A 19,633-nucleotide genomic window follows, 5' to 3' on the forward strand; every position below is an offset into this window, starting at 1 on the left:
TTTTACTATTTTGAAAAAACGCCTTGTGATAATTGATACCAAATCCTAATGTTTTTTTTTTGAAGATACACTTTGTCAGCTCTATTACAGTATGATCTAATCTAATGTATAATTATGCCAGCACACTAAGAAACATACCATACTAAAGATGTGTTGAATAAATTTGACATGTACAGAAAAAAACAAACTCATTCTTTTGTCATCCATTTGTGCATACATGTGAAATTTCTGGCAAGCAAAATAGATGAGCGGTGAGATTGGAATTGAAATTATTTTAATTCAAAAATAAAATAATTGAAATTATCCGTAGGTTTGAATGATTGCTTTTGTCGTTAGCCCTTTGATTATTTTTTTTTTATCAATAAAAGGTAGCGTGGTTTTTATGGTTGGTGAGTTTTCTAATTAAAAAAAAATCCTCAATAACCTTGAGAGTCGTTGAGATTACATGAAAATCATTACAGAACTGTTCCACATTTCTATAAATTAGAAAGTTAAATCCCCAGCAGATACCACAAGAATTCTAGCTCTGCCCCTCCATTTCTAACAGAGCCTTGTCATTTTATTATAGCCATTATTTACAACATGTGAAATGACTGACCCCGATAACAAATGCAGCTTTCAATATTTCTGCAACTCAAATGATACTTTCTATATCAGTCGGGGAAGATGTTACCCCACTAATGTTATTGCAGCAGGATGTCGGCTGATTGGTTCTGATGTACCTCGCCCCCGTCCAAATTCAGCATGAGTAACCTCCAGCCCACCTTTGTCCAAAATTTACAAGTACATACAGTAATGGATTAGAATGGGCGCTAGGTGTCGCCCTACAAAAGTCTCAAGACTGGCAAAGCGTCCACATTCACGTCCTTCTTAGAAGTTCAACTTCGGTGTGACATTTCGAGTCAAACGTGAGTCCATTTATAACACACGTGCACATGCAAGTGCTCGTGTATCTATCTTATACTCCTTATGTGATGAACAAAAGTTCATTAACCTTCAGGTAACCTTAAAGTATCAACGGTAGCCATTATTTTCTTTTTAAGATGGTTTGAATACACTCAAGTGTCATGTGTTCGTTTTAATGGCTTTACACCTCTGAATAAACTTAAGACATCTGCAAACTTGTAAATTTTCTTTATTTTGGCCTTAAGGCTGAGGAAGATTGATTTTTATTGTTTAAGCTACTGGCAACGTAACGCCCAAATGTAAATATCGTAATTTGGAACATGCATCTGCAGGGAAAGAAATAGTCAACAGATGGCAAGTATTCCTTGTCAAGCTATCCAAGAGCCTCATAATTACGTGATAGGTGAAGTTTAATGCACTGTATGAATAGCAGTATAAAAGGATTTTCTACAGCTATCAAGTGATGTTTTTGTTTACTCCAACGTCTTTTTCTAGCAAGACTACAGCTGAGGAACAAAGCACGTGGAGGACTAGCGCTCTCTGATTGGCTGAGGTTTTCCTCTAGCACAGCCCTCCTCCAATAGGAAGGCGATGTTGTTTGTGCATCGTCTCTGCGACCGCTATATAATGTCTGCAATGACAAGGGAATGGAGAAACTCGCTAAAAGAACGACCACACGTTCTACGTGTTAACTTTGAGCTCGACCAGATCGTTGACAGACGTCTGGACGCAAAGAGGCGAATTGGACTGAACACCGCGGACTGTCTTTGTCCCTGAAGCCGCATACACTCAGGTGGGTCGCCGCAACCAAAGATGCTCTGACTCACTCACCGCATCTGACTACAAAGAGGCTGCAAAAGAGTTTGCCTATTTTCTCGAACATTCCACTCTGATGTATGATAGCAAATATAAAGTACAATGAGCCTCGTATTTTGTTTGCTATTCGGCGAAGAATAATGGCACTAATAATTACATTAAGGTTTAGCCAATTCTCTCTTTATATTGTCATACTATTTTGACAATCGAATATGTTTTATGCTATAACGTGGAATGGGAGTGGAATTTCTTCACGTTCTTTTATTTTATTTCTATTTGGCAGCGTTGGCTACTTTTCCTCTACAGTTGTTGTTCCGAACAGCTGAGCGCTACTTAGTAATGTACTGATAAGTACACCAAGTACTCCAAATTACATTGGATAAATCCGGTTAGTAATATAGTTATAGAAATAAAAGCTCTAATTACGTGAATGGAAAATTATTGAATGATAGTATCGTCCTTTACTAGTCCTTGTGTGTTTTTAAAACAATTAAACATAAACGGCATCGTATGTCATATATATATAGTTGTCATTTTAAATGTACAAAATGTAAAAAAATCAAATAAAAAGTTTTATTTTGTAAGCGGAAGCTTAGTGTACTTGTTCACCGGACACTTGGCCGCTTTTTAAAGCGCGGTGCAAGAGACGCAAATAGTGTGAGGAGGGGCGGACATGCAGTCCAGTTCTGACCAGTTTTGGGGGTTCTGAGTCTGACTTTGTCTTTATTGTCGTCGTCATGTTGGTGTTCATATTGTGACTTACTCCGAAACAACACCAATGCATTCTAAAATATCTAGTACGACAGACGAGGCTATACTTAGGCTTAGTGATGATTGACGGAAGTTTGCGTGGATGCAGAACAAAACATTAAAGGGGAAATCTAACAACATGTAGTTTTTTTTTTTTATATGTGCAAATGTGTGAGGCAACAATTTTCTGTTACCTTCGTAAATTCAAACATGCCGTTTCAGCTCGATAACTAAAACGTATGTGATTTATTCACAAAGGTAGCTGGAGATTTTTTTTGTGTTGATGTTTTTTATTTTTATTTATTTTGACGTGCACATTGTCCTCGTTTAAGTGTTTACATCTTTTTCATCATATACAATACCAATAAGGACATTTCAAGATCCCCGAATAAACAATCTCGCGCCGTGCTGGTTCAAACCGGATAAAACTGGTGTTGCGTTCATGTGCTATCGTTTTTTTCATAGTCAAGAATTGAGGATCTAAATTAAAAACGGTCTTTGTCAAAATAGAAAACGTCCAATTCGATATACCTTTCAGTTTTAAGATCATGTATCAAATTAATTCGTGTTAAATACATTGTCGTGACGAAGAATTGTCGTAAAAAGGCAATTGTCTAGCCTTTTAAAATTCCGACAGTATTTTTAAACCATATTAGGTGATTTTAGATGTTGCATTATATCTACAATAGTTTTAAAAAATATATATTTACGATTAAAAATATATCTGGGGAAAGTCTATCTTGAATCAGAACAATTTGTACTTCCTATTAGATGTTTGCAGCATCCTCACGTGCGGCTGCTACGTTTACTATGTAAATTGTAACCAATAGACGAAGAGCTATTGTCACCACGCTCCAATCAGATGTCTTAAGGGTGGGGCGTCTCTCTGTGCGCGGATGGGGGTTGACACGCCCACAGCGCTCAGCTGTTCTTCCCTTGTCTGTACATCAGCTTGAGGAAGGAACAAAAGCACAAGGATGCGTCCCTGCCATTTTCTCCAAGTACTTTTACTATTCAGTCCCACGGCTTCTTAAAACAGACTGCATTTTAAGTTATGTCAGGGATGACAATTTTCCAACACGTACGTGCACCCATAACTATTATAATATTCAATGAGCCTTTTTAAATAAAAGTATCAACAACATTCGTTTTAATTTGTCCCCCCCCCCCCCCCTCAACTTTTTTAATCATCCAGGTGTTATAGCCTCCCTTCCTCCTCTCCTGTCAGACAAGTGAAGCACCCCCACTTTGGTTGCGATGGCTCCTACCTTGGCCACGGCCTTTAGCCGCCGTTGGTGGATGGCGGTGACGGCGGTCATCGAGAACCTGCTTTTCTCTGCTGTGCTCCTGGGTTGGGGATCCCTGCTCATCATGCTCAAGTCAGAGGGCTTCTATTCCTACCTCTGCAAAGCACCAGGTAATCTTAATTTTGTGTTACAAAAAGTATCAAATCTCCCGATTGTTTCAACATCATGAACAAAAGTCTACATTTAGGAAATAAAAGTTTCATAACGGAAATAGTTTGAGCCTGGCACAAATGAATATATGGATGAGTGTTTCTCTGCAAAACCCTCTCAGAAGCAGCATGAGTGAACCCAAACCATGTCTATTTGAATATAATGTGTGATTTTTATCATGTGACAGAGTGACACAAAAGTGGGTTTAAGTACATACTGGCCTTTTTACCACACTATTTTTAGACCACCCTCTCCTGTGATAAACAGGATGTGTGACCACACCTTGAGTGTCTTTAGAGACCCTACTGAATGGTGCTTTTGCTGAGTGTTGAAAACTAAGCACACACAACGACTGGTTGTTTTTAGGGGTAAGTTGAGGATTCTTTGGAAAAAAAAATAATTTGATGACCAAGCTCAAAATTTCAGAAGATTTAGCATTCGCACCAACTCTAAAACTGCAGTTGGCTCAGATTAACGTTTTTGGCGGATTCTTTCCTCGCCCTTTCGCGGTCACACGTGTGCGGGAGAGGTCCTCCATAAAAAAGAAAAAAAACGTGTTTGCTATTCATTGTACCATGCAGAAATGTAGGCCAGATAAAGTAAGTCAACAAAAGGCTGCAGGAATGATTCATCGTCTTTAGACATTTGGGAATTACTTGCTTTGCCGATCAGTTGTTTTTGAAGTTACACTGAATGAGGCCATTCATTCTCGCAGCCATGGTTTTGTCCTTGTAGGAGGAACTGATGAAAGTAGGGTGCTCATTTGTAAATATGTATGGTCTGGACTAAGAGACTGCACATTGTCATCATTGTGTAAAAGAATCATCCCAGTGTGTCTGTGTTAAAGTTCACAGTATTCATTGCTGACTTATTTGAATGGATTTATTTCAGGTAATCAACCTGAATGGATTATTCATTCTTAGTTAATGACCTTTGTTACCCCTATGACCTTCCTAACAGCCTTTAATCCGATGCTTTTCCCTTTAAAAAATAATCAGGTCAGGAAGAACCACTTTTTATCTCGAGTCTCACTATAGTCACCGTATCTTGTTGTCCTCCTGAGAATTTGGCAAACACAAGTTCCCCACACCCAAGACAGAAACAAAGGGGAGTGAGGTTCACTTGTGTATCATGTTGCCATCAAAACTGTTTTCATGTAATCCCATCATATTTGCACAGGAATGTTTAGATATTCACGGAGCAAAGCCTCTGTTCAATGCCAAAAATATCAACTGCCACCTCGATTATTTTAATACACTGATGTGCAGGTTGATGGTAAACACGTTGGATACAGTGGAACCCCCAAAGGTGAACACCCAAGGTCGTTAACATTTTAACTTGTATGGCAGCCAAGAATGTAAAATTGCTTTTTAAGACACAGCCAGTATTGCTAAGGTTTTGAAATTTGACTGGAAGCGATTGTGTTTGGTTATGGAACTTCCACTGTCGGATTCACAGTTCAAGAATGTATCTGAATGGTAAAGATATAAACTGGAATTTCCTTTCTATGGCTTAAACAGTTCATTTCTTCTTGGGAGGGGGGGTTGTTTTTCCTGATAGAGCATTGAAGGGAGGGGATTTTGTCGTCATCAGAAAGCCAACTTGAAGGGAACTGCTAATTATATGGATAAACTATGATTTTATTTTCATAGGTTCCAGATCACCCTAATTTTAAAGATACAATTAAGAAGGTAAATGAGATGTGCTCATTCAGTGCAAAATACCGCTCCAAGAACTATTTAACAGCGTAGCACAAATGAGGGTGCAAAACTACATGAAGTAAAAAACACATTCACCAAACTAGGTCAAGAGGATTCCAATTGGCTTAAAATCAGCATAGATGTTTTACCTGAAATTTCAACACGTGACATTTGCTTTCCTAAAACATGACCATAGATGCAAAAACAAAAGTCATGTGCAAAAAGCTTTAAATAATAGAACAGTCACAAAACTGAGAGCAGTATCAAAATTGTCTAACCAAAGAATTTCCTCTGGCATAAACCGTCCACATCATCCAAAGTGGAAAATGAATGAAAATAAGTACAGTTATTTTTTAAAATGTGTATATTTTATCCAACTAGTTCATTTTTCTTCTGCAAATCATACAAACTGCATAGACTTGGCCGTGGCTTCACAGCATGAAGGTGAAAAAACCCACACAGGAGCGGTTGTTCAAAACCTGTTTATTTTTTAACCACTGTTTAAGTGTATTTAACCAACAGTTAGTTTGAATGGAACATGGAGAAAATGAGGAATATATTGGCACTAACCAGTGACCACATGATTAACTTTGATGATGCCTTTAACTAACAACTATGATTTGAGCAAATAATCGTGTTTTGAACAACCAGGGCCCTGATGACTCAGTCATTTTATTCCCCTGTCCCTCATGACGAATAAAGTACAAAACTGCTGAGTCCTTCTGTTTTGTTTTGACGACAGTTTGAGTCCAAGCAGATCGAGGTGAACGAGTTGTTTTTCTACGTCAGCCCTTGCTGGTTGGCGCACCAGTCTGTTGATGCTGTCCAGTAGGGCAGATGAACAAAAATAGAGCACACGTGTTGAGTGTTGATTCCACTACTGGGAAGCAGGCGGGCGGGTGGCTGGGCATGCAGAGGTTTACCATTCTTGGAGCTTGTTGACTCGGGACGTGCTGTTACTTCGGTGGTCTGTTTACGTGACCGTTGGATCACTTGGCATTTTTGATCAGCAGCACAGCTTTCAAGAGAAGGAGGAAGAATGGATTGAATGATAATATAAGACAAGAGATGGCTATGGACAGAAATTGAAGCGAAAAGGATGATAATTACTATTATTTTGACAGACTGCCAATACAATATCAACACATTAAATAAAATATTCATTCCGATGTCTCACCTTTTAATTTTCTCTTCATCCAGAGAGCAACAGCTCCAACTTGACTCTCGCCAATACGTCCGACGCCGAGACGTCCGATGTCGAGGAGTACCTGGAGATGAATGGCTGGCAAATCTGCAAGGACCAAGATGAGATGCTGAACCTGGCCTTCACAGTGGGCTCCTTCCTGCTGTCCGCCATCACCCTTCCCATGGGCATCGTCATGGACAAATACGGGCCGCGAAAGCTGCGACTTCTGGGAAGGTGAGTCGAGACACGACCTTGTTCACTGAGTGTCTATTTGACATGTTCACATGCAATGACTTTGATTTTCCAGTGGCTGCTTTGCTTTCTCCTGCCTCCTCATCGCCTATGGAGCCAGCGATCCCAACAGTATGTACAAGCGCTTACGCCAACTGTCAATCCCAGTTGACATCTACCTTCTATGGTGACTTGACAACTGTCTGGACCATTGATTGGTTTTCTTTTGCAGATCTGTCCATGCTGATCTTCTTTGCCTTGGCCATAAATGGATTCGGAGGCATGTGCATGACTTTCACTTCTCTGACGGTAAGATCACTTCTATGATTTCTTATTTATTAAACTTCAGGAAGATTGGACGGGTAATGAAGTCAAAGCAAAATGCCAAATAGAACCACCAGTCTAAATTTATCGCTACCAAGGACTTTGTGTTTTCATCAGAATGGAGACATTTGTCTGACAATACAAATTTTTGAATGGTGTCTAACTATTTGCCTGACCTTAAAGAAATTCATACCGTAATTTTTCGAGAATAACAAACACTCAGTTGTAATGCGCAAACTGAAAATAGCCCTTCAAATTCTGATTTTCCTTTGCATTCATAGGAATGGACTACACTCTCCTAATTTTAATTTAGCTACTCCGTAGGGCTGAGGGGGAAAAAAAAAAAAACAGAACTCGCATATGCAAACCAAAACAGATCACCATGTAATCTCCTCCTTGAAGATACACAGCTGCTGTATCCTTGGCCATTTTTCACTCCGACATTTGCAGACGACAGTACATCCAACAGGGAACTGTATTCACAAACTATTAGCATTCTCTACTGGTGGAAAATTGATACTGCAGTCACGCTTTGGGCACTTGGTGAAAAAAATGCAGTTTCTTCCCTAAACAAATATACACTTACACAATTTTGCCTTAGTTTTTTTTTGTTTTTGCAACAAAAAAATTTTTCTCCTCGAGAAATGATGGTACACAGCAAATGCCTATGCAGTATGTACTTATACATGGGCATCGTCTAAGAGTGTACTCTGAGTGGTGGTGGTGCCGCTGAAGCAAATGGAAGGATGGGAGTGGATGGATCAGAGAAGCCAGCGCGGTCAGAGTGAACCCATCAGTCAGATAAAAGTGTTGCATCACAGGAGAGGCCACAAGAGAGCCAGCGTAGAAAGAAGCACGTAATCTATTATTCACTGCAACTTGGCTGCTCTGTCTGGTGGCCAAAAAAAGAGCTTTGCTCATGACTATTTCATCGCTACTGTACATCATAGTTGTGCGTGTTGGTGATAAGCCACATTAATATTCCACTTTGCCGCTGAAGAGATAAACAGGAAGCCGCAAAGTTGGTGTGTATTTATACGCGTACATGCGTGTTCCCACCCACTCTTCATGTCTGCTGCTCAGGTTGCTCTGCAGGTTTTTACTACCCTCACTGGTCTGAGGTTGTTTTTGTTCATCTCCAATTACAGTTAGTCTGTTTGCAAGGCCAGACATGCTTCCAACGGTCATGACATCGTGTTGTGCATATGAGTGTGTACTTGTGTTTATGAGGCAACAGCCCAAGCTTTCAGCAAAGTGAGTTATAGCTCCCAGCCAGTTGTGTGTTTGGATTGGTTCATGCGTGGCATGTCAAGATTATTGGTTGTTTCCAGGAAAAGCAGGCAATGTCAAAACAACCCTGATGTTGCATATCACTTTTTATATCTTATGAAATGCAAAGGAGAGCCCTTCAAACCACGCTTATGAAGCCCGTAAAAATTCAGCTCCTCACTCACTCGCCTTTAGACCTCGTCTGCATTTCCATTGGTTCTTTGTCCTCTTTGTCTGAGCTTTCCTCACTTATTGTTCGGTGTGTCCTTCCCGGATGAGAAAACAGGGAGTCCTTGTCCGCCTCTAAACACACCTGAGAGAGTTTTGAGCATGTGTACTATCTGTGCATGCTGTACGAAACTCCCCCTGATTCTCTCCCTCGGCACGTGTCGGAGCACGTCTTGCTTCCTGACTTTGGTATCTCCACTCCGAGGCATTTCTCTGTCTCTATCTAATTATTCAAATGATAGTTTCGCTTACGCACGCGCCGTCTCCTTGATGGAGGTGGTGGGTGTGAGTTGCACACAGAGAACAGCTTGTGGTTTGTTTCTAGAGTGCCGCAGATGAAAGAAAATCTGTCGAAAGGACGAAAAGAGTTGCAAGGGCGAGTGGCAATTTGAGATGGGAGCTGGCAAGACAGAGCAGCAGTCGCTGAGATCAGCCTCGTGTGGATGAGACTTGGTGGATGGGTGCTACTTCGGCACGCACATAGGCCGCACCGCATTGGGTTATTGATGGAGGGACTACAAAAGTGGCCATTAGTTGCACTCAGGAGCATCCCTTGCGCTAAGATAAAAAAAAAAAAAAAGTGACACGCTTCTGGGATCGGCTTAAATCATGTCATCATTAAAATGTTAGACTCCCCGTTGGAGCGCAACGTGATGTTGGGGCGATAGCCTGTCTGCGGTGTGTCAGCTGTTGTTTGCTGATCTTCCAACTCGCTTGGCTGCACTTTATGATGGATGGAACGGAGACGTATGCTGTGTGTCAGGTCAGGACCGGTCTGAGCTGGTTCTCAATGGCGCATTGGCAAGCAGCAGAATTTCCACTGGCTGCAGCAAAGCCTCTTCCTTCTTTCGTTTCCCTCTTGGTTGCTCTTAAAAGGCTTCGCTCCTTGTTTTCTCTTTCAGCCTGCCTGCTGCTTGTTTGGTCATTTCCTCGTCAACTTGGGGATACACATGATGCGTCTTCTTTTTCCAAAGCTCAGCACACTCTTTTGTCCAGAGTTGCAAAATATGTGACGTCTGCAGTCATCGAAAATCGTGTCACGGAATGGCCACTTGCGCAATTCCAAAAAAGTTTCAATAATCCAGTCGAGTTCAGAGTAAATTTCAAAAAATATTTTTTCATGAAATGATTCAATTTCCTCACTTCATCATTGCTTTCATTCATTTTTAGACTTTCTTCATCATTTCTATCGCTAATTTTTGCAACTCTGGACAACCTGCCAAAATACCATTGGTGTGGTGATGAAGATTTTTCTAAATACCTGCGTGGTGGGGTGAGCCTCTTTATGTCCATCTGCACCTGACACTAACCAAACCCAGGCATCGAACCGTGATCTTATCTGCATGTGACTTTTTGGAAACTAATATAGACCTTACATGCCTGTCCAAACATTGAGTCCATCATTGTGTACACTTCCACTCTCTGCTTGGATACACTGACCTCAGAGCTAACAAAAGAGCTATTCAGGGAAGGTGGAAGAGTCATAGTTGGTGGATTGGTAGGCACGCTTATCTTTGCTGTCTCCATTTATTTGCAAGATTTATTTGTCTTACAAATGAGATTCATGCGCGTATTCAAGTGAAATGTAAACACAAGACAGGAGGGCTGGTTGATATGCTGACCAGGTGTTGATCTACTTGTACTGCGTGTTGCCATTCATCATTAGATTTCAATTGATTTAATTTTGTCAATGTGAAGGTTTCTGCTTTCCCCCCACAACTCTTGCACAACGTCAAGTACACTAGCAACAGTGAAAATCAATCACAACACAGTCGCAGCAAATTGTCACACAGTTTTACATGGCAAATTGTCACTTGTTGTTTTTCATTTCAATTTTACACATTAGAGTTTCTATTATTATTTTGTGATATAACTTTTTTTTAATGCAACCTCAAGGATGAACCTTTAATTTCACTGTACAGCACCACTTAGAATGATAAGTGGCTTTCTCATTATTATGCCAGCAAAAAAAACCAAAAAACATCACTCTGCACTACAGCTCAACATCTCCATTTCTTTTGTGATCCACACATCCAGTCGGCTAACCATGTGATTTTGGAAACAGTGGTCTCAGCACCTGACTTATGACGCACAACCACTACCCCCCACCCAAAAACCTCTTGTCGCCACCTTGTTTCTTTTACGGGCTGTAAATGAGATGAGGTGGCAAACGTGCTCTGTCACACATCACAAGGAGTTGAAGGTCTGGACATGCTCCAACAGAAACAGCCCCCCCCTCCGTTTTTTTTTTTTTTGCTCAGGCACTCCTCCACTCGTGATTTGGTTGTTTTTGCTTACTCCCTGACAAAAGACTGCCAGTGGCAATATCACTTCTTTGAAATGAAATCAACTACTTGTTTTCTCTCCATCCATCCATTTTCTGTACCGCTTTTCCTCACAAGGCCTATCTCAGCTGATTTTGGGCAGTAAATAGTAGGATACAGAGTTCAACTGTGAAATTTAAAATCAAATTAGCTGTTTTCCCACTTTGGCTGCATATATTTTTTTAGATGGTGATCTTTTTATGAGTCTCTGTTGGAATTGATTAAGTATAACCTATGTATAGTTATATTTGTGTGGCAAGAGTGTAAGGGGGCTCTTCTGGTTCATGTTTATTGAAATAAACACTTTATGACAATACATGCAAATTATTCCAGAAAGCATGTTGTGAAATATAAATACAAAGCACACAGCAGACCGGGTAGAGTTGTGACTAACAGGAAAACGAGGAACCAAGAGTGCCCGAGTGTCTTTTTTCTGAACTCGTTTATTTCCATGTGTTGGCCTTGATTATTCCTGCTGACCACCTCAAGTATGCTGAGCTGGACACATGCTGAGCAACTTTGTGTGTCCACCCCACTAAGTGGGTTAAAGGTCGTTGTGTGTCTTATCCCAGTATAAGTGGGTTGTCCTCAAACCAATCATAACTGCATTCCACAAATGAGTTTTATGGATATTCTTTATTTTAGAAGTGATGCGATGTGAAAAATCGCACCTCCGTGGTGAAAATAAACAACAGATGATAAAGAACGAATTTGTTCAAATGTTTTGACAGTGTCCTTCAAGGAGAGCTGTGCTTGTACCTGCATGTCCCTGCTGGCTTTTACGCGACAGCAGGAATGTGTTCCGACCTTTTGACACATTTGTTATGGACTTTTTCAAGAGGGCTGTTTACAGTGAGGCATATTTTGAAGAAGAACAGTGTGTGCAGAGGGCCATGATGCAGGGCAAAAGAACATCACTGTTGCATTTTAAATGGTGGTGGAAAAACACGGCTAGATTATTTTACAATGCATTGCATTTTTAATAGGGATGTGCCCTCCACTGGTCATCGATGTTAAGCGGCAGGATGTCGGCCAATGTGTTTATTGTGTGTAGTTGTCAGGGGAAATAGCGCAGGTTATAGGAGGTCAGATTCAAGTCAGCGAGCTCAACCTCAAAGGCAAATAGCCTTCTCATGCAAAAGCTGCAATGATGCTTGAATAGCAGTGCTTCACTTTGATCCACACTTTTTTTAAAGTGATTTCATCCGATTGTCCTTTGATCGCATTTGATCATTCCCCAACTATTCGTTGCTTCTTCTAATTCATGGATATCTTTGAAATGACTAAAGTCCTATGTGCTTTTACACAGAAGTGTCAGATCCAGGTCTAGAAAGTAAAAGCCATGCCACATTTTTTCTTTAGCCATAGTTGCTTCTAGTCAACCAAGCAGCAGGTACAATTCAGATTTAAAATATAGCGAGCTAGCACCTTTACCTGACGGTTGATTAGAAGCAGATAGCCAAACTGTGGCAAGGTTTCTACTTTCTGGACCTGTACATGTTCTCATATCATCTTTAATGTACTCCCCCCAACTCCTTTATATGCTCAACGGTGTTTTCTGCTGTTTTTCCTTTATTTCTCAGTTACCCAACATGTTCGGGGACCTCAGATCCACTTTCATTGCCTTGATGATCGGATCGTACGCCTCCTCTGCTGTTACTTTCCCAGGCATTAAGGTAACTCAGGCTGCCACCAAACTCATCTATGAGAGGAGCCGTAGGAACAATTCTTGCATTGCACGTCATTAGATTGTGCAGATGTATCGCCCCGTTTTTAGACGCGGTCATTACCATTGTCTGTCTCCCTGTCTTTAGGTGATCTATGATCTGGGTGCTACCTTCATCTCTATCTTGCTGGTTTGGGCCGCTTGCGCCTGTCTGGTCTTTCTTAACTGCTTCGTCAACTGGCCCCTGGAACCCTTCCCCGGCCCGGAGGACATGGACTTCACGTAAGAAACATGCCACACACTCTTAAGGCCCTATTAGAATGAAATATGATTTATTATTGGTCATCGTCTTTGACACTCTCCTGTTGACACAATTCCCTCCCACAGAGTAAAGATCAAATTTAGCTGGCTGGGATTCGACCACAAGATCACAGGGAAGCAGTTCTACCGTCAAGTCACCACCGTGGGGCGCCGTCTGAGTGTAAGCAACTCGATAAAGCAGCAACAGCCGCCTTCCAAAGACCTCGGGTCGCAGGACGCCAGCAAGATGTGCCTGTCCACTGTTGATCTGCAAGTGAACTGCAAGCCCCAACAAGAGGGTAAGTCTAGAAATGTGCAATTTGTCAGAAATTCATACAGCACAGAGAATAATTGTGACGTTCGAGCATTTCCAAATCCATTTGCGTCAGAGGCACACAAAACACATTATTAACTATGAATAAACCATGTGTTCCAACTTTGTGAAAATACAACAGGACAAAGGCTTTCACATATCCCACAGTCAGACGACATACAAGACACAATATACAAATTCATGGTTATGTACAAAGCAGCTACACACAACGTTTGACAGACAAAAGCATACAAATGCATAAGTCCGGTGACGTATTTAAACTCATATTAAATGATACAATGGATTTATAGTCATCCGCCACAGCAGAAATGGTTCTGTGCAGAGAATAGACGAAATGAATAAATCATGTGTCGCCAAAAGACATTTTGAGGTGTGACACGGTGATTGCATATGCAACGTTATCTTCTTTTCGATGAAGCGCATGAACCTCCGCTCGCCACGACTAGGAACTTGAGTCTGACCAGATATTAAAATAGACGACAGAGATGTGATCTCGCTTTCCGCTGTCATTTCTTGTGTAGCCCAGACATTCATGAGGAGTGTGTTGAGCCCCATCTTCCTCCTGAGCCTCATCACCATGTGTGTCACCCAACTGCGCCTCATCTTCTACATGGGCGCTATGAACACAATTCTGGATTCGCTGACGGAGGGAGACCTCAGCACGGGTGTGTGTTCGCACTCATGCTTTCACACAGCTTGATGGTGGTCTCCCCCCACCCCCCACCCCCTTTGAGTGTCTAGCCACTAATTTCTTGCACTGTATGTGTGTTTTTAATCACTTAACAAAGTCTATGCTGACACTGTAGCGCCTAACAATCTTCTCTCTCACTCAGCTAATCTGTTGTTTCTGGTTAACACCCCTCCTTGTTTCCTCTTCTCCGTGTCTTGCTCTTTGCTCTTGTCCTGTCATGCGGCCTTCCTGTTGCTGTTGCAGTGGAAAGGATGCAAGTGGGTAAGAGACCTTCAGCCAACCATTACAAAAAAAAACTAACACCAGTGCTTTTCAGTTCCCTTCCTCAGCTGTCTCACTGTTGTGAAATCACGTCTGACTAAAAAGCAATGTGTCCATAACTTAAAAATAAACCCACTGTGATGTCAACCCATTCTGTTCTTTTGCCCTAAAAATCTTGACTACACTTTAACAATGCAAAGCATATGTATAACTTTAGCATCATTGTTGTCTGTCTCTCAGTAAGCACGTACACATCCATCTTCGGCGTGCTCCAGCTATTGTGTCTGGCCACCTCCCCTGTGATTGGCTACGTCATGGACTGGAGACTGAAAGACTGTGAGGATGAAAATGACAAGTGTACCGTGAGGTGAGACATGACATATCTAGTTGGCACCTGAAGAAGCCAAAGTCAGCCAAAATGATTCATTCTTTGGGATATTTTTGAATTTTGATGATTAATAAATTCAGTATAAATCTAACTTGCTTAACTGTTGACCATCAGGGAGCCTGGCCAGCCTCGTCGACCAGACAAAAAGATTCAAAAGATAATCAACTCCACCCGAGCCTTCATCTTCACCAACCTACTTTTGGTGTGCTTTGGAGTCACTTGCGTCATGCCCAGCCTCCCACTTCAGGTACGTGCACAAAAACACTTGAGTCAACAGAATTATTTTTTCTGAATCCCAACAAGTAGAGTTCCATAATGAGCAAGTTCTGTCCACACTTTAAGAATAAACTGTTGGGACAAAGTTAATCAATCAGGTTAGTCCACACCCCTTAGTCCCCTTCTTTCTCCATTTTATCAAGGCAGTCGGGAAAGTTTGGAGAGTGCGCTTTTTGTTACAATTTTACTGTGGCCTAAATCACAAAGTACACAATAGTACATAAAGCAAGGCACACTAAGATGAGCTTGGTGTGAAAGAACTTAAAAAGACAGCCCTAACCTCAACCCTATGAAACCGCTTTGGAGAACAGTTTTGCGTGAGCCACATCCTCTTCCGAAAACCAAGCATTCTCAGAGCTCGTCTCACAAAACGGGGCACATGATGTTCCTTTTTTTCCTCGTTGGCCAGCTGTTAGAAGCCTTTTGTCCATATGGCTTACATTATGTCCTTTCCTTGCACGTTGTGAAACTGAGAGCTGGAGAGATTTTATAGTAATCTAGCGACATCTAGTGGATTAAATGCATACGGAACCATATTTGTTAGATTTCAATTTCTTGAAGATGAGAGCCTGTTCTTTCACGTGATCTTCTGCAACCACTGACCTGGTCATTAATAGAAAATGTGTGTGTGGCTTTGTTGTTGTTTTTCAGATTTTGTCTTTCGTGCTTCATACAATTGTCAGAGGCTTCATCCACTCTGCAGTTGGAGGCCTCTACGCTGCTGTGTAAGTGTGTGTGTGTGTGTGTGTGTGTGATATTTAGTGCTGTAATACACATGCTATTCTAGCAAAACGTGTACATCCACATTATGGATATCCTTAGTCCCTTTAGTGTGAGTCTGGATACTTCAAATGTCTGTTAAACTGGGGACACTGGATTCAAATACAAGCAGGAATCTCAAGTATATACATATTGGTTTATGAGGAACCTTCATAATCGGAGTCAAGCATTAGTTACCCATATATACTACATCGGAGACTATAAACTAAGTATGCTGATATTTTATTATACTCTGAACTGTTATGTTTTTTGTATTTGCCTGCAGGTACCCATCCTCTCAGTTTGGCAGTCTTACAGGAATGCAGTCTTTGATCAGCGCTCTGTTTGCCCTGCTCCAGCAGCCTCTATTCATGGCCATGGTGGGACCCCTGGAGGGAGACCCCTTATGGGTAAGTAAGCCCATGGGTGAATATAGTACAGTAAAAAAAACAACAACACATTAGTCCTCATCAGGGTGTGACAAGCTCAACTTCATGTGTCTTCAGTTGAACGTGGGCCTCTTGGTGCTGAGCATGCTGGGATTTTGCCTGCCCGTTTACCTGCTGTTTCACAGCCGACACCTCCAGCGCCTCAGAGACGAGCGCGACGACGACCCAAAGATCTTCGTCAAGCTGGAAAACAGCAACAAGATTGAGGCCTTTGTTTAGACCGAGAGCGAGCGCTGAAAGAGGATGATTTCTACAAACTTGATAGGATGAACTACTCAGAGGACGAAAAAAAAAAAGAAAAAGACTGGACAGGAGTAGCGGAGGTCACTTGCCTCTTGTAGGAACTCCATACCGTTTCTGTGCTGCCTCTCTGGGTTTGAACATGCACACGTTCACAAACACAGTGTGCACAACTGCATAGTTTCACTATCACTGACATTGTACACTGTGACAAAGTGGATTTACACAAACACAGGCATGGCGCATGTCATTTCAAGTTCCCACCGGTAATACCAACAAAAGTGAGCGGTGAACGGACAGAAAGCAAGACTCGCTGTGACGAGACATCCCGTTCAAGTTTTTTTTATTTTTCAAATCATCCAGACATTGTTTTCGCTCAACCCATTACAAGAAAATGGAAGTAGAAGAGCATACCCACATGGAAAGCCCGATAGAAGATGAAATGAGTATTGGGATTTTAAAGAAACCACACAATTCTAGAAAAGCATGAAGTTGAGGACTTCTACTTTGGGACTGGTGTGCTCACACATAACTGAAGTGAGTCCATTTTCCACCCTCATAGATAAGTGATGTGGCTCGAATATGCTTTTCCTGCGCTTCACCTTGAGGGCATTAAAAAGAATCCCCAGGCAGCAGAATTAGTAGCAAATCAGTGGTGCAAATATGTCATGCTGACATCACGCAAAGTAATGAAAATGTGTCCACTGCCTATTGAAGACTCAAGACTGCTGGCCCTTGCTTTGTCGTGTTCAAACTTCCCTGTCTGCATATGTGGCATCTCCGCATTATATTCAAATTTAAACAATCTCTTTTTTGTTCTTTTACATGTTTTACGGGATGTTGTGAAATCTGATGATTTATATATATGTTACAAAAAAAAACAACCATGGTGTGTTCAGGAAAATCAGACATGGAAAAGGATGCAACGTTGGTGTGGTATAGTGGTGGAGCTTCACCACACCATTTGTTAGTGTGGCTTTGCTGTAGCAATAAGTGCCTCTGTGAGATGCCAAAGTCAGTCAACACACACATGCTCACACACACGTTTACATTTTTAAGATACTCTGTATCTAATAGTTTTAAAAGCGCACCACCTGCATATTTCCTTGATTTTTATTCCTTCTGTATTGATATAAATGTAAGTGTAAAACCAAGGGAAAAACGTCCCAATTAAGATTGAATGCGGAATAGAATCCAAAGTGAGGAGAATAATTGCAGGTGTTTTCTGACAATCCAAAGATGTGTCCTGCCTGGCATGAACTCACAGAGGCACTTTCCGAAAGAGTGCCTCTCTGTATATGTGCAAACGATGGAAGGAGTGGAACTACACAAGACTTTGGTTTCCATCTTTTACTTCCATTCATGCTGCCGTCTGTCTATCTGTCTGTCCGTCCACAAATGACTTCTAATGCCTGAGCTGAGAGACGAGCCTCTGCCCCGTTAGCGGCTTCCCACGAACGACTCGGTGAGAGACAAATGGCACACGTTGCACTTTAGACGCCCTAGAATGGACCTCCGTTGTGTATTTCCGAATAGTTTTGCTCCTGTTTGTGGCACAAACAATGCTCGGCTGCTGGCTGGTGGTGCATGTCATCAAAGAATGTAAAAAAAAAAAAAACTATGGGAACAGATAGACAAACTATTTTTTTATAAATGCTTGTAGAAGTATAAATTTCATGATCATTATTTTGGATTTATGTGTAGGGCACAATATGAGTCTTGTCTCTCAGCTCAAGAAATGTCCCACGAGACAAGATGGAGGACATAGTAAATGCATGCCAACTTACAGAACTCTCAGTGGCTATATTTCCGTGAATATATTTTGGAATTCTCTGCTGGCTCTTTGCACAGCATGCACCGGTGCTATATTTATGCGAATGTGACTTCTGACACAATTTTATAATCTTCTCGCACATACAGATACTTAGTGCGAGATATAGGAGAGCAACTTAAAGATAATTCATTTTCACGTTAATATAGCCATTGTTTTTCAAAGGAGTTTTTTTTTCTTGATGTGTCTGCTCTGGATCTGAGAGAATGAGGTTATTTTTACACTCTTATTCTGTTTCAACCAATAGTAAACCCAGTTTTCATCCACAAACAAACTTTTGTACTATTCAAACATTGTGTGCACAGAAATGTCGTGCAACCAGTGCGTCTTAAGTTACTGTCATATAACCTCACATGGCACTACATTCTAATGGTTACACCCTGTTTTCAAAGAACTGATGAGTGTTGACTTGGTTGGCAAAATGTATTTACTCTCAATCGGGATTTAAGGAAAAAGGAATCAGCATTTCCCCCCACCCCCCCTTACTATTGTACCTTAAACGGCGCCCCACCTCCTCTTGATTCCATCAACTCTTTGGTCTGATGTAATTCATCCCACTGACGACTTTTCAGTCTGGTTGATGGATTGATGTATTGATTTACTTTTTGTCTGCTGATTTTCAATCAAGGTGCCCTGCAGGTGCTTTGTGTCATGTCCGTGATGATCGATATCTGAACTGAGGCTTTTTTTTACTCCCTTGACATGAATATTTTTATGAATGATTTTCATTTCATTTTTTAGTTGTTTTGAAGTTTTACTTTTTTTTTTACGCAGTATATTTTATTTTATTCTTGCATCACAATATACATTGTCTTTTTAAATCATGTTTTACTGTAACTTGAAGAAAAAAAAATCAATGAAAACAATAAAGTGTTATTTGTATTGAGGTGTGTCACTTAAATACAAGAAATGCACATTTCAATGTCGTTGACATACTTCACATAAACTGGGAGGCAAAATGTCAAGGAAATATTGGCCCATACACTTACTTGGTAAACCTGATTAGCAACATCTTGCACTACGGTTAAGTTATTTCAAGAACATCAATTGTAGTTGTGACTTACCTCATAATAAACGGGTTGGGCCTGACTGTACTGTTCCCTTACCGGTCGGATCATGCACGCTACGCCCATCGAACTAATCCCTGTTTGAATATTTAATGTATAGTGTAACATTATACCATACACATTTTAAAATGTTTGTAAACAGTAGGCACCAGGGTACTTATATAGGTGGAAAAAAGCACA

General features: G+C 41.1%; 1 protein-coding gene and 1 long non-coding RNA gene across 5 annotated transcripts; one reads left to right on the forward strand and one right to left on the reverse strand.

Moving 5' to 3' along the window:
- The first annotated feature begins 1,503 nt into the window (after window positions 1–1,503).
- LOC133155150 (large neutral amino acids transporter small subunit 4-like) lies at window positions 1,504–19,268 on the forward strand. Of its 3 annotated transcripts, none has more exons than XM_061280214.1 (14): window positions 1,504–1,699; window positions 3,701–3,889; window positions 6,830–7,049; window positions 7,123–7,178; window positions 7,279–7,355; window positions 12,775–12,867; window positions 13,006–13,139; window positions 13,245–13,456; window positions 14,013–14,156; window positions 14,684–14,810; window positions 14,946–15,078; window positions 15,759–15,832; window positions 16,153–16,276; window positions 16,373–19,268. In XM_061280214.1, exons 2-14 carry the CDS (start codon window positions 3,730–3,732, stop codon window positions 16,532–16,534), a joined length of 1,716 nt encoding a protein of 571 aa, XP_061136198.1. In that variant the 5' UTR covers window positions 1,504–1,699; window positions 3,701–3,729; the 3' UTR covers window positions 16,535–19,268. The 3 variants fall into 3 exon arrangements, with proteins under 3 accessions (XP_061136198.1, XP_061136197.1, XP_061136199.1); XM_061280213.1 differs by having other exon boundaries at window positions 1,505–1,699; window positions 3,668–3,889; XM_061280215.1 differs by lacking the exons at window positions 1,504–1,699; window positions 3,701–3,889; window positions 6,830–7,049; window positions 7,123–7,178; window positions 7,279–7,355 and adding an exon at window positions 9,494–9,630.
- On the reverse strand, window positions 6,096–9,396 carry LOC133155151 (uncharacterized). 2 transcript variants are annotated; one of them, XR_009714594.1, is made up of 4 exons: window positions 8,825–9,082; window positions 6,807–7,041; window positions 6,553–6,647; window positions 6,096–6,450 (listed from the first exon to the last, which is right to left on the reverse strand). It is a non-coding gene; the product is annotated as an uncharacterized LOC133155151 (long non-coding RNA). The 2 variants fall into 2 exon arrangements; XR_009714595.1 differs by having other exon boundaries at window positions 6,553–6,920; window positions 8,825–9,396.
- Window positions 19,269–19,633: the final 365 nt, after the last annotated feature.

The sequence above is a fragment of the Syngnathus typhle genome, linkage group LG6 (genome assembly GCF_033458585.1).
Source record: "Syngnathus typhle isolate RoL2023-S1 ecotype Sweden linkage group LG6, RoL_Styp_1.0, whole genome shotgun sequence".
Lineage (NCBI taxonomy): Eukaryota > Metazoa > Chordata > Actinopteri > Syngnathiformes > Syngnathidae > Syngnathus > Syngnathus typhle.

Coding starts and splice junctions, on each gene's coding strand:
- LOC133155150 (XM_061280214.1), top strand. CDS start 3,730: ATGGCTCCTACCTTGGCCACGGCCTTTAGCCGCCGTTGGTGGATGGCG. Junction 3,890..6,829: donor CTACCTCTGCAAAGCACCAG/GTAATCTTAATT, acceptor CTCTTCATCCAG/AGAGCAACAGCTCCAACTTG. Junction 15,833..16,152: donor GGAGGCCTCTACGCTGCTGT/GTAAGTGTGTGT, acceptor ATTTGCCTGCAG/GTACCCATCCTCTCAGTTTG.